The 15,727-nt window shown below is 42.7% G+C and overlaps 1 protein-coding gene across 1 annotated transcript; it reads right to left on the bottom strand.

Annotated features, from left to right (window-relative positions):
* Positions 1 to 6,893: 6,893 nt before the first annotated feature.
* nrarpa (NOTCH regulated ankyrin repeat protein a) lies at positions 6,894 to 10,794 on the bottom strand. Its single transcript, XM_013137000.4, has one exon. The coding sequence runs from the start codon at positions 10,145 to 10,147 to the stop codon at positions 9,806 to 9,808; it is 342 nt and encodes a 113-aa protein (XP_012992454.1). The 5' UTR covers positions 10,148 to 10,794; the 3' UTR covers positions 6,894 to 9,805.
* Positions 10,795 to 15,727: the final 4,933 nt, after the last annotated feature.

Here is a 15,727-nt window from a genome sequence, read left to right as displayed (position 1 = left end):
GCGTGCGTGTGTGAGTGCGTGAGACCTCCCCCCACAACTTTATACACCCCAAGGGCTACCGTGCTGTGTGATTTAGACACTGTCTTGACCGGTTGACCGCATGCAGCCAATTCGCTCCCGGCTGTGTGCGTGTGTGGGAACTCTAACACTGTCTAACACTAGTAGCTTTGAAAGCGCTGCACAACGGTCAGCCCCTTCACAGCAGCAGACCACATCCCTCACATGCCCTCAAAGATATTCCTGGTGCTGGGACAAAACATTTAGCTTGTGTCGGTTTTCTCCAATAAAGACGTTAAAGACTCGTTGCCCGGTTGAAGGTGTTTTGTGTTTCTGGTTGAGTTTGATAGTGGTGTTCCAGACATTTAATGGGTTTGGATGATTTAACTCAAGACACACTCACACACACACACCCACACAGACTCACACAAGGACACGCGCACACTGTTTATCAGATTGGGCAAGTTGCATGGATGCCTGCAAGGAACTAGATATTGCTTAAGAAAAATCATAGACTGCATAAGCTGTTTTTGCAGTATATTAAGAAATGCAAGGGTATAGGTGAAGAGTCAGGGTTTAGATCCAGAAGGCAAAGTCAAAGTGGTTTCTGTGAAAACGTTATTTAAAGAAAATAAGGGAACTGACATATTGTGACACATTTCTTCCTGTGAGTCGGTTTGGAAATGCTGCAGAGGCCAGGTTGTAAAACAGTTCCGAATGACCTGGAAATATAAAGGTTTATTAGATATCTGGAAAAATAGTTTCCACATGCAGATACGTGGGTGAGGGGTAGGAAGGAGATGGAGACTTCGCCTCTGCTTCTCATACCCCCCAACCCTCTCAATCCTCTTTCGGCTCTTCATTCTTCTACTCTTCTCCTCCACACCTCCCCCACTCCTCTCATTCAGCCTCTCCCGTCTTTCTTCCTTCCACCCCCCTCCCTGGCCTCACTCTGAGTCCCAGCAGTGTGGAGGAGAGAGGGGACTGTGGCAGAGATGGTAGGGTGGGGGGCTGACGAGGGATGACAATGGGGAGAATGGTAGCTTGCGGTAAGGGGGGCCTGCTGAATAGGGCCATTCAGTATGCCTAGCCAAACAGAAAAGCATCTCTCACTTCAAACCCGGAGGTTCACTCTGTACAACTAGCTCTTTATTCTCTATAATTACTCTCCAACACACACGCTAACATGCACGGATAGGCAGACGTGCACACACATACACTTCACACAAGCAAGCGTACATGCAAAAATACAAACATAAAGAACCGCAAGCCTGACAAGACACAAACACGGTCAGAGTAGATGGCCTAGCAATATGGTATATTCTAAAAATATATATATTTACTGGATTCTGCATAATCTCCCGATATGTAACGTCATTGCTTGTTGAAGCCATGTGGCCATAGGAGTACCTTCAATACATCCAGGAAGATCACCTCAAATAGTTTGCATATTTAGTAGAGCATGATTATCTGTAGAAGTACTACACAGTATCATCCACATTATTCAATAGGGTTGTACTGGTCCATTTAAAAGATATTGAGCTTTTTAACCCATATTAACAACATGCTTATAGACTAGCGCTAATGTTGCTGTGTTCACATTGGGTTACCTCCTCATAAGAGTTGACATTTCTGTTTCGCGGTATAATAGGTACATAGGGAACCTTAGATGTTAGGTAAATATATTGACTATTACTGTGGTTGATATGAAACCGAAGAAAAAGGGAAGATACTTCTATTATAATATAAAACAGAATCAGTAAAATTTTCCAGAAACATTCATAAAGAATGAACGTGACCACGTCAGTCCTGCCCAGCCCTGTTCCTAGAGCTCTGTGCTGCAGGGGTTTCTACAGCCCAGCTGTGACTAACCTGATTTTAGCTTTTCATCCAGCTAATTATTAGAATTGGATTTACCAGATTATTTAGGAGAGAAAACCTGGTGGACTTCAGCTCTTCCAGGTATAGTGTTGGTCCTGACAACCAGCACCAACTATTGTTATGAAAAGTCGATGTTGTGTTGTTTGTGATCTAGGTTCACTTGGGTTCAGCAGAACTTCACATCACGCACAGAAAAAACACACAGGCCCAGTATGTCCAGCTGGGCCGGGTCAGCACACGGAGACCCCTGCAGACCCCAGGACATGTGTAGGGACCGGGGGGTTCTGACCCTGCCCTGGGAGGGTGCTCCATACACCTCTACCCAACCACCCCCCAGCCCAATCTGCATGGTCTACGTACCGTCAGGCCCCTAGCCCCCCTCCAGCTCCCCTCCAGCCCCCCTCCAGCCTGCTGCGGTATCCCCTCCATGGGCCAGGCACTCAGGGTAGGGGACCTTGAGAAGGGGGCGGGGCGTGGGGTGGTTGGGGTGGGGGCAGGTGGAGTAAGGAAGGAGGCAAGCGGTGTCTGATGTCATGGCACCGCTGCAGCCTGTTGCAGGGACCCCCCCACCCACCCACCCCCCCGGACCAGACGCTTGGTTTCTCAGCGCGGAACACGGCGCATGAATGCCCCTCCCCCCTAAAACGGGGCTGTGTAGGAATGAGCCAAACAGGGGTGGAGAGGAGAGACAAAGGGCGGGACAAAGGACGCAGCAGCAGCAGGAGAGTGCAGCGATGCCAGGGGGGTGAGGGGCTGCCGAAGGGAGGGTGGCCAGTGGGTCAAGGGGGAGGGTTGGGGCTCCATATGGGAGCTCCCCTCATCTCCCTCTGTTCTCTCTGTGCAAACAGGCAGATGTCACATGGGCCGGCCCCGCCCTGTGGTCCAGCGGGTCACGACACACATGCACGCACGCGCACACACACACACACGGGCGGTGGAATGGTGAGGGAAATTACGGAGCAGCAGGAGCGATTGGCTGGGGCCCAGCTCAGCCCAGCTGCCCGGCTTCAAGCACAGCAAAACCACAATGTGCATACAGTCATGCTCCTAGTCATCCACACCCACAAGCACACACACAAGCCCACGCCCACTCCCACACACACGCACACACACACATGTTCATTTAAATGCACACATGTATGCTTATAAACAGGTACACACACTCATGTTCATGCATACACAGGTCTATGCTCAACAGAAACAGACACGCAAAGCACGAGAACCTTCAACTTTTTATTTCAAGCCTTTCAAGCAAACTCTCCTTCAAACTCACCTGTTTTCCTGAACTGTCTTAATTCGCCATACAGGGTGTGTGTAAAAATGTTTATGATGAATACGGTTTCCTCATAGTGTTTGGCATGAGTGGAATGATGCATGCTTCATACACACGTCAACAAATGAGTGCTGCTGAGTTTAGCCTTATATTCTTCTTTTGTGAAGTGTGTGTGTGTGTGTGTGTGTGCGTGCAACAAAGGTTGGAGACAGGTGTCACTTACCGAGCAATGTGAAGGTATGGTCGCCATCTTGGACAGAGCAGAGGAATGGTTACACACACACACACACACACTGGCGTCCCTGTATGTAGATTGTTAGCCTGGAGGGCAGGGGTAAGGTTACTTTACACGCTGCAGTGACAGCTCTCCCCTTTGACGCCTGGGTATAAAATGCATTTGAATGAGAAAGCGGAGGACAGGGGGAGAGGCAGGGGGAGAGGCAGGGGAGAGGCAGGGGGAGGGACATTGGAGGCCCAGGGAGGGGGAATCCCTTTGTGTAAGAGGGGGCTGCCGCTCTGAGCCTCCAGCATGCTATGGAGATGAAGGACAAGGGTCACCCCTCCGCTCCCTTCACTCTCTCCTCCCATTCCTCAATCCCCTCCTCCATCAGGGCCAGGCCATCCCTCTGCTCATTAGCATAGCAGCTGCCGAGTGCAGGTTGGGGACATGGTAGGTTTTTTTGGGGGGGGGGGGTCACAGGGCGGAGGGGAGGTGAACTAGCAGGGGCTCCAGTCAATGCCACGCCGTCTGGGTCCTGAATAGAGCTGAACCCTGCCGCCCAGACAAAAGGGGAGGGGAGAATGAACGAGTGAATGGAGGGGCTTGTCACTGCGCTATGGAAAAGCATAGAATGGAGTGAAAGAACGAAAGGAAAAGTTCAAAAAGGAGCGGAGGGCAAGGAAAGGACCGGCCCAGCCACCTGTCTCTCTTTCTCTTCCTCTCCTTCTTTCTTTTCAGGGTGATAGAGTGCTGAGCGATAGACCTTTTTTGTTTCCTTGCAAAAGTGGGAAAGTGTTGAGGTCAGCGCGTTTTTAATAACAAGCAAATCAATCCTCCAGATGATCCATGTGCAAAAGTTATGGGGAGAAAAGGCACATAAATACTCATGATATGATAAATACTCAACCCTCTGAAATCATTGACAGCGACCAAGATGAAAGATAGAATTCACATAGTCATCTATTCTCCAATCGAAAAAGGGCTTTTGCTTAAAACACAAGCTTTTCAATTTGTTTATGTTTATGGTATTAAAATATGTCTAAATATTATAGTGGAAAACTAGTATGCATGCAGGGGGTGACCAGGTAATTGGGTCACAATGTGAACGGAAGAAAATCACATGTTAACACAGTGTGTAGACACCGTCAAATGTGAACAAGATCAGGACACAGGATACATATTAGACCCAGGTTTAAACCAGGCATTTGAGAGACAAAGATCACAAGAAATGTGGATGCATGGGTTTGGCTGTCAGTATATCATTTGTTCCTTTGTTTGTAAGAGTTGGCTATTTCTTATGCAGTAACCACTTTCATTCAAATGGCAATTAATGCACATTATCTTCATTTACAGTATTATATACCGACCCTCTTCAAATTTGGGAAAAGTAAAAGCTGTGAGGGGGGTCACCCTGGTGGTAGTGACCTGTGACTTGATTTGACCACTCGATAAAAAAGAGACAATGTTGAAATACTAGCATGCAGGTTGGATTGTACTGAGCCCTTAGATAGGTACTCTTGTAAAGGCACCGATGTTGAAGGGAGAGAGAGCCTGAGTGCTGCTAACACATTCACCACCCACCCAAAGCAAACACTAAAAATGCTTTGAGCAAATGAAGCCCCAGCAGTTCTCTGGTGGATAGGTTGGAGGGTGTACTTTTTCACTCTGCTTCATCCCGTCAGGGAAAACACACTCTGACACAAACCCCACTAAAAGACATAACACACACACACACCCACCCCATGCCACACCAAGTCTCTGTTTCTCTCTATGTGTCTCTTGCTTTAATCTCAGTTCTCCCACTCGCTGTATCTCTCTTCTTGTTGGGCGGACTCTGCTAAAATCATTTCCAAATTCCTGCTCTGATGTGTGGCAGCGAGGGCAGGCACATGAAGAATCTATTAGCGGGCCTCTCAGCTCTGCTGTATAGAAATCCTGCACTGCTCTGGGACAGTGGCCAACTCAGCCGCCGGACAATGGAAATTCAACTCAACAAAAACATCCTGCAAAAGTGAGAGGGAGTGGGAGGAGGGAGTGATCCAGAAGGGTGAAAAGGGGGAGCGAATGAGCAAAGGCGAGGGCGGGAGCAAGGGGGGAGGGAGGGAAAGGAGTGAAAATAGGACAAGTGACAACTAGAGTTTATAGTCTCAAGCTAACGGCAGGGGTGAGTTTAGTCCTTCAACACAAAGCTTTATTAGTGTAGAATTTATTTACCACAACCTTATAATATGTGAAAATGATTCCTACAGGGAGTCCTGTGAAGCTCAGTGGGTTGAGCAAAGCTTTTTCAGTGCCAGGGTTGTGGAATTGGTTCCAACAAGGGGCCAAAAACATTTGCGGAATAAAGCATTTGCTTCTTTAATTTGCTCTGGTTTAGCATTTGCTAAATGATGTAAATGTAGTCCTGCCATACAAAGCTTTAGTCTTCTGTGTCTGTTTGCCAACTCAACATTACATTATGTCCTTCAGGAAGTGAGACTCCAGACAACTTGACCCCTGTAACTTGGACATGTTTACATGAGTCAGCATTTTACACCCTGACTGAAACATTCAGCACCTAAACCACTGAGACTCAACTCAAAAAGCAATGGTTTGTCCTGATAAGTTACATGGGTAACCCCCAGTGCTAGGTACTCTACCAACAAGAGAATCTGACCAAAGCTTTGGAGGTTTGAATCCCTGAGCAGGCGAGGAGAAAAACATGCTGTTGTTCTGTCCCTGAGAAATACAGTAAAAATACAGTATCCTAATTGTTCCTGTAAGTCACTGTGGATAAGAGTGTCTGCTAAATTACTCAAAGGTATGTGAGGCACCAGACAAAGGCTAAGGGAAACAGTTGCTTTTTACAGCTATACAGTCCTGCTCATTGGTATTTTGGTATAAAAGCTATAAAGACATGCTGTGCCTGTTCACACAGTTTAGGCTATGTAATTCTATATGAGCAGAAAGTCTGAGGCTTCAGATATTTTATGTATTTTTGCTTTTTGTAAATAAGCACCCTGTTGTACATACATACAATATCAGGGTTCTTAGGGACTAAAGCTATTGAGGGTGAGATAAACAGAGACAGGGACTAAATGACAGACAATAACTTATTAAACAAGAAGCAGAGCCAGACAGAGAGGAAGAGTGGGAGGGCAGAAAAGATAAAGGCAGAGCACATAGAGGTTAAAAGAAAGCAGAAGATGGATGGTTTTGCAGAGCCACCAACATCTAGGGACCTGGCTCTGTCTACACAGAGATAAAACCTTCACACGCACACGCACACACACTGGGGTGGGGACCATCCTTCTTTAAACCAGAACAACCCACAATCCTGTGCATGGCTTTTATCCAGTATGTGAAAAGATGAGGCAGAATGAATGACAAAGGGAGAGAATGGGGATCCGGGCTGGCCAGGGCTTGGTCTGGGGTGGGGGTGGGTGGGTGAGGGTACATGCCCTTTGCCATTCTTCTCTATGCAAAATGGGGGAGTGCTGGTCGGTTGGGTACGGGAAAAGAAACATATGCATGGACATGACAAAGAGTTTAATGATTTCTTTACTGGCTTGTACACAAACGTACACAAACATTACAGCACTCGTTTCCTCACCACAAATCACCATGATCACAGTGTAACAAACGTAAAAAAAAAAAATAAAGACACAAAACAAAACCCGAAAGAAAACAACACGATGGAACATCCGCATCACTCGTGAAACTCATACATTAGTTTTTGCTTCACTCAAAAAAAAGCAAATCAAAAGCACAATGCAGTCCCCAAAAAAAAATATCAGCACTTTATCTCATTCATTTACACTTATCCAGTCGTCCACTCTCGGGCCATAAATGTTATGACACTGTTGAGTAACACAACCATATACACCGTGCAATTTTTTTTGTAGCAATGATCTTACCATCAAATGTATTTTTCCCCTTTGTTAATAACAGGAGGACAGCACTTCAGAAAAGAAAGTGCTCCAAGATATTTTCAGCGTTTATATATATTCATATATATATATATATATATATACATACACCCGATCACAGAGATACAAACAACCTTTGCAAAAGCACAACGTTTCACAAAGTTAACACACAAAAGACTATACAACCTGGAGCTTTTTTTATACAATAGTATTTTGTTGTGTTTCTTTTTTTTCTATTCAGAAAAAAATGTAATGTCGACTTGATAAAAAAGCCAACTTCATCAACAACAGTCATCAGTGCAATATATAAAAAAAATATATAAAAAAAGATCAAGTTTAAGACAAGCGATGCATATTTGTTTCCGCTAATACCATTCTTTTCCTTGATGTTTCTTCCTATCGCTTTAGTTTGTTTTTCCAGGTATATGGAAGGTAAGTCTTTTGTCTCTCTAACTGTGGGAAGGGCAGACCCAGGTAGCAACTCAAGGCCAGGAAAACACACCTCACACAGGACAGAATAGTCAGATGCACGCACACAGGCACATACATACGTGCACTCTCTCTGACACACACACACAATGGGCTTCTCATTAAATGACTGTGATGTTATTAGGTTTTTATCTTTCACTGGCCATTGAATAAAAAATTAAAATATGAAAATCAAAAGTAACATACAAGCAGCATTGAAACAAACATTAGGGTGCCATGACTTTCGAAATGTAGCAGGCAGTTTTTTAAAACATGTTTTTGTTGATATCCTGCAATAGTCATGTTGACATAAGTCGTCATAATATAACAGTATTGATAGGTGTATTACTCCTGCTCAGTAGTAACTATTTGTAGGCCTCAGCTCCTGCAGTTACCCGGACAGGCACCAGGGGGCGTAAAAGGCTCCGCTTTTTGTGCAATAAAACTCCCTGCATTTATAAGTCATGCAATAGAATTCAATTTATGTGACTAGATAGACGCTTCAAACAGAACGACAATATAACGCGATCAACTGTTTAAAAAATATGCAATGTGTTTGCAACCATACCTTTACAGAAAGGTAAAAAAAGAAAAACATTTTGCTTGTCAGATTGAAGTTTGGAAAATAAATTGTCCCGGGTCACAATGAGAAAGAAACGGGTTTGATGAATAAAACAGTGTTCCTTTGCTAAATAAATGCCTTACGTTGTCCACTAGTTTAAATCAGTAGATTGAAAAACATATGATTTGGGCCTAATGCCAAAATATCTGATAGGCCTACTTGAATGTCTGTGTAGGTATGCGCATTATGTAGGCATAGACAGGGCTGGGGATAGGCTACAGGAATCTGTGTGTGAGCAAGATTCCAATGATTTCGAATACTTTACAGTCGAGGTAGCTGGTAAAGAAAACTAAACATGAGCTCATAAGGGACAACGAAGAGTCTCTCTAACAGACAAATTTAGGCTTATTGTGACACGATGGAATCTCCACACGGGACAGTTTAAACTAAGGTATGAGAGTCTGAAGCAGCTTTATAAATCACCCTAAATATTCTTTATAGATTTGATTTGAAAAAAGAACCACAACATATTCAAAATGCATCTTCTGAATGTACCTTCATAAATAAACCCAGTCTGTATTCACAGTGAAAACCAGGGTGAAGTTCATTAAAATACTGAAAGGAGATAAAGTGAATTCCAAATGCGACTTTCCTGACGTTTTGATACAAAGCGAAAGCAGCGGTTTATTAACACATTAACCATTGACACTGGTCGCACTGGCCTGAAAAGACATTGATGCCAGCCAGCAGCCTGCTTGATGAAGGCAGAGCGCATTTAGCTACTTTTATTTTATTTTATAAAGAAACAAAGTAAAGCTATTGTGTACAGTACTTAACAACATTAAGTCAATTGTTGTTACAATGATTAAATATCTGGAAAAGCGAATTTGATATAGGTAATGCCAATTTTGAAATTTGATCAAATCCTATCATTAAAAAAATAGCCAAATAGAGGATGGCTTTCATTCCCCATGTTCTCCTCTTCTTCCCTTTCATATATTCCAGCATGCAGCCACAGCATCAAGTGGCATCTTTTAGTAGGATACTATCTAAAATAATTTAAAAGGGTCCTACAAATGAACAGCGTAGCTACAGGTCGACACTTCAATACAAAGCCCAATAAAGAAGCGTTTCAAGGTAACAGCCGCAAGAGGTGGAACGTTTATCGCCGCATAAAACTAGGCTGCTATCCGGCCTCCGGACCCAAACACCGGCTTAGTTATTTAATACGTCCCGATCTATTACACACATTCAAGAAAAAAGCTTTAGTACCAACCCACCAAAAATGGCGTTTCTTTTTTCCAAGATTTATTCTGAAGCAGATACAAGAACCATGTGGTGTTTGATCCACGAGTCAGAGAGACCCCCGTTTGGTTTTGATGAAAGGGAAGTTTGTTGTGTTTTATGCTATAATTTGGCACGATTATGTTTAGATCGAAACGCAAGTTTACAAGAGCCTGGATTTCCGTGTTTTTACCTGACAGCAGTGTAGCAGATCACCGTGCACCAGAAGAGTACTTTGCCTTAGTGATGAGGTATAGGACTATGTCTTGGTGTCCTCCAAAAGCGGCAATGTGTAAGGCACTCCAGCCTTCCCTGTTCGCCAATCGAATATCTGCCCCGAATTTCACAAGCAGTTTTACAAGTTCGAGATTCCCGTCGATGACTGACTGGTGCAACGCCGTCTGTCCTTCGGGCCCGAAGGAGTTGACATTGAATTCGCAGTTTGTCATGTTCTGGAGCAACGAGTGGAGTTCTTTTGTGTTGCCTTTCTTCACCGCCTCTTGGAATACCCTCTGAGGCGCAGAGCAAGTTGATACATCCCCTTGACTCATCATGAAATCGGGATAGGGGTATCCTGTGCTGTTATATGTGTTAATCACTGAATGAGTCTCTGTCGTAGGATTAGTGCCCAAATTCTGGATTACTACCAGTTATAAGGCACTTGCTATAGATAAGACAATGAGACCACTATGTATCCCAAAAAGGACATAGACACAATAACACACTTGGTGTGCAAAAGGTTGTCAATGGTTGCGAAATCCAAAATCCCTATAAAGTGTGTTTATAAGATTTCCAGGTCGCAAGGTGGTCTCCCCCTCTCGTCCTCGTTTCCGTCCGTTGTACTAGCAGCACCAGGTAGTATTGGCTAAATTGCAGAGATGGAGCGACGGCTGAAACGTTAATTCTATTGGATTTCTGGAATAACGACCACGGTTACTGGTATCTCCAAACGCGATGAACGAATAGCCGTTGAATCTAGGAAGGTTCTTCTTGAGGTTTGATACTGGAACCGCAGCAGTTCGTCAAGGGTGGCTGTGTGAAACAGGTAGGATCCACATCAGTGCACTGAACAAGGCAATAATCCCCGGTTACATTCCAACGTCCACATTAAATATGATAATTCACACCTTTCCCATATGGTTGAGATAGCTACTCATCCGGAGAACTGTTATGTTTTAGGTGAAATAGAATACATTTGGGTACTTGCCTATGACAAATGGACGGGTCCTAGCGACGTAGTATGAAGGTCCCCGCGTGCCCCGTGTAGCGTGTTCTTCGTGCGGTCCTAGTGAGTCTGCTCCACATTGCGCGTGAGTGGGATATTTTACGCGTCCTTTATTTGCATAAGAATTGTACTCCATAGAATAAACTAATGTGAAATGGGCGGAGACCTAAGGAGGCAATAGGCTCCTCGGTCCGTCGGGGAGGGTCCAGAAGCTTGAAACCGTAGAGTAAGGCGTGGTCTCGTGGAACCAAATGTCCTGTAGAAATAAAACCAACTGGCGTCTATAACATTTATTTTTTAGACACAAGTAGGCTATCTCAAATGGGACAGTTTGGTGTTAACGGAGTCATAAACTACATCGTGCCGAGAAACCAATAGACAATAGATTATCTAGTTTTGCTGCGGATCCAAGGGATTACCGGAGTAGGCAACAGTGCATGGATCCACAGTGCATGCCCCAAAAACTCTATTTTAATTTGAAGTGTTATTTCGACGGACTGATTGTTCAAACACGAGTAGTTTGAAAAGGCCAAAATCAAAGGAATGAAAATGCTCCAATGGACGGGTTTTGGGTGCTTTTTCAAATCATTACGTTAAATCAGTTCCAGATGTTAAAAGTTTTAAACTCGCGAAGCTGAGGTGTGGTTTGCTAATATGTGTCAAAACTGATAAGACAGTGAAATTAAAGGATTGTGGCGAATGGTTTATGAAGTAAAATACTGTGCCTCTAGTTATATGTAGCGTAGATGGTACATATTCCTAAAATGTGCCCAAAATATAGATGTGATGTAGCAAAGACTGTAATTATCCGAAACCTTTTATTCTTCTATAAAATCACACCCGTTGTGTAAAAATAGTATAAAATATAATATGAAACAGCGTGGCAAACTACAAAAAGGCTACTTATAAACAAACACGTGGCTTAATTTAATAGTGAAGATCTGCTGTTTTGGCAGTAACAACGTTAAAATTGGACAGAGAATAGGCTACAAATTACCACTAACCGTTTAGATGAAAATTATACCGGCCGCCAGTAGCCAAAGTAGGCTACACCACGTTAAAAAGAAGAAGCTATCTAAATATGAAATGTATTAATGTCAGCTGTTGTAAATATGTGGCAACTGCAGTAAACTGACAAAGAATAAAATAATTTCAATGAAGAAATTACACTTCCTTTCGCAAATAAAGAGGTGAAGATGTGCTCAGAATGACAGTACAGCCCAGCAATGTTACCGTGGGAACCGGACGGCTGCGATTTTGTGCGTTGTTCTCGCACCTTTCTCTTTTCACAAGAACGACTCTGCCGTGTAAACCACACAGTATATTGGGTCGTTCGCTCCGTTTGTTATAGTTTTACTAGATGGGAGTCCTATATCTACAGACCGATCTGTGCTACTCTAACCACTCAGTCTTTTCACGGTTACGCAGTTTCAGTTTGTCCAAGTTCTCACACCCTCAACTGCAGGCTACATTTGGTGCACGTATGTGATGACTCCTTCTGTTGTGTTGGTGGAAGGCCTAGTTATCTCACCACCAGACTCACCACAAAAGAAAATGCTTGAACAAAAAATGAACATCTGTTTTACTTACTGTAGTAAATGCAGTAGCAATTCAGCCGACAAATTCACATTCAAATACTTGTTTTATCATACAATATTGTTTAGGTGTTTGTTGCACACGTTTCCATTTCGCATCAACTATGAGAGAGGCGTTATAATGCATTTTAATATCACACAGCCCTAAGGTGTAACTCTTCAGTTCTGATTGGGCAAACAAATATCAAAATTCAACGACAGAATATGCAATCTTACCAGTCTGGTCCATAAGGAACATCAGTGATACTTTGTGTGGCATCAAAAAGGTACCGTAAGACTATATTAAACCACTGTTTGCCAAATTGCTTTAAAAATTATCAAGGAGAGAGCCTAAAGATACCAGGTACCTCTGCCTGTTACTCAGAAAATATCAGAGTCTAGCCAGTTAGAAAACATTTGCACAGAATCCTGCTAGGAGCTATTCCACTTGGCTATCTATCGCACAAACTGTGGCATTTGTTCTCCTTCTGCTACTTGGCATGTGTAGAGGGTTATAGTTAAGGTCTGGAAAATGTTAAGTCAAGATTTTTTTTTTCATGAAGCCAGGGGCATACTGGGAACAGAACCTGGCCCTGGTATTTCTAACACACCAGCCCATGTTCTTTCCTTGAGGACACAATTTTCTCCCTGTGGCCCCCATCATAATAATAATAATTTGCACCAAACTTCAAATTAAATGCACATTGGCAACAGTCCTGCCTTGAAGGCAGAAATTAATGTGATTGGAGGACTGTGGAGAGGGCAGAGCATGAATTTCAAACAGGCTGATTGCTGTGAGAGGATTCATTCCAGGGTTAATGCCCAGAATTCAGTGCTATCCAGGATCCTTGGAGCATCCCCATGTTGCATGCTAGTTGGATATAGCCCAATCACAACTCAGATGCTCTTTCGAGAAGGCAAATAGCTCTGTTTTGATCATATCAGCCAAGCAACCTAATATAGATATTGACAGTGAGACCACTGATTTTGTTTTTATTTTTCTAAAAAGGTGTAGCTACTTATAGTTTTGATTGAGACACAACAACCCATTGGACACACTACAATTGATGTCCCTTTTGATAAATGTACTGCATCTCCGTGTGTGTGTATCAACACACATTGAACATTGGAATAATTGTAAAAGGATAAAAAAAAATTGCAAACCTTTGGATGAATTGTGTCCATATGTCAGTATGCTATTGTCACATCAGATGTAACTGTTGACAGTGCATCAGCCTATCACTAAAGTGAGCTTTTGGCCAGAGGACATGAAATGTGTGCCCACATCTTTGGGGCGTCATAGATAATATTAAAACAAGATTCACAGCCTTTGTTGTTCTGGTGGTTGGAGCTCTCTGTGTGCATGGTGAATTTGGGCTTCCCAAATGCTTAGGCTGTACATGAGTAAAACTGATGTTACCTGTTTTGAATCAGCCACAGACATCACCACATGAGGGTTTATAGGGTTTGACTTGAGAAAGGAAGGAGAGCTGGCGAAGTACATTAAACAGATTGATGTGTGTGCTTCCACCTAAAGTTAGTGTTTCTAATGTATAGGTTATTATTGGACTCTTCAATTATGATGATGTGGGGAACAGCAATTAAGTGGGTGGATGTCATGATTTGAATCAAAAGGACCAGTTTTAATTCCAAGCAAGGAAGATTGTGTAATAAATGTCTAAAACATAATGTGGCTGCCAGTCAATAACTTTGCAATACCCTAGATTTAGCTGAACTGACACCCCTGAACTGTTCAAGGAAATTAGTGCAATTACTAACAGAAAACTACCTATTAGTATTTTGAATAGTATAAGAGGCAGAAAGCATTCATCTCTTGAGAAAGATTTCAGACAGGCGAGTTTGGCTTTAGTAATCAGAACTCTTTATTGCAGAAAGCCTTGATCTTTTCAGTACATAATGAGAAGAAAAAAGTTATATACCTCAGTGCAATGGGTGGTTGATAATGGTAAGTAAGAAAGTTATCTTTAAGCACTTCCTAATATTATATTTTGCAGCTAGGCTTATCTTTTAAGGTAAAAAAAAATGAAATGGCCAACTACAAACATTAGGAGGCAGAGAATTCAAAAATAATTATGCTATCACTTTAAACGTCACAACAAATGTCATCTAAGTTAATTATTCTACTTGCTACACCATTTGATAAACATAAAAAATAAACTTTATTTCTGTCCATTTCAACACATACATGTTTTACCAACTAAGGAAATACAGTATAGACATTGTGAATGTTGTTAATGACTATGTAGCTGGATTTCTAATGGAATATCTACATAGGCGTAGAGAGGCCCATTATCGGCAACCATCAGACCTGTGTTCCAGTGGCACATTGTGTTTGCTAATCCAAGTTCATCATTTTAAAAGGCTAATTGATCATTAGAAAACACTTTTGCAATTATGCTAGCACATCTGAAAACTGTTATGCTGATTAAAGAAGTAATAAAACTGTCTTTCTTTAGACAAGTTCAGTATCTGGAGCATCAACAATTGTGGGTTTGATTACAGGCTCAAAATGGCCAGAAACAAATAACTTTATTCTGAAACAAGTCAGTCTATTCTTGTTCTGAGAAATGAAGGCTATTCGATGTGAGAAATTGCCAAGAAACTCAAGATGTCCTACTGCACTGAGTACTACTCCCTTCACAGAACAACGCAAACTAACCTTTTTCTAACCAGAATAGAAAGAAGAGTGAGAGGTCCTGGTGTGCAACTGAACAAGAAGAAAAATACATTAGTGTCTAGTTTGAAAAAACAGACAACTCACAGGTCCTCAACTGGCAGCTTCATTAAATAGTATCTGCAAAAAAACAGTCTCAATGTCAAAAGTAAAGAGGCGAATCCGGGATGTAGTCCTTCTAGCCAGAGTTGCAAAGAAAAAGACATATCTCAGATTAACAAAAAGAAAAGATTAAGATGGGCAAAAGAACATACACTAGACAGAGGAAGATTGGGAAACATTGTTATGGACAGACAAATCTAAGCTTGAGGTGTTCAGATCACAAAGAACATTTGTGAGAAGCAGACCAAATGAAAAGATGCTGGAGGAGTGCTTGGCCCCATCTGTCAAGCATGGTGGAAGCAATGTGATGGTCTGTTTTTTTTTTCGTGGTGGTAAAGTGGGGGATTTACAGGGCAAAAAGGGATCTTGTTGAAGGAAGGCTAGCACTCCATTTTGCAACACTATGCCGTGCCCTGTGGATGGCGCTTGATTAGAACAAATTTCATCCTACAACAGGACAATAACCCGAAGCACAGCTCCAAACTGTGCAAGAACTATTTAGGGAAGAAGCAGTCAGCTGGTTTTCTGTCTATAAAGG

The sequence above is a fragment of the Esox lucius genome, chromosome 14 (assembly GCF_011004845.1).
Source record: "Esox lucius isolate fEsoLuc1 chromosome 14, fEsoLuc1.pri, whole genome shotgun sequence".
Classification (NCBI taxonomy): domain Eukaryota; kingdom Metazoa; phylum Chordata; class Actinopteri; order Esociformes; family Esocidae; genus Esox; species Esox lucius.
The sequence above is the reverse complement of the archived record's forward strand: the minus strand, read 5'-3'. Positions and strand labels throughout refer to the sequence as shown.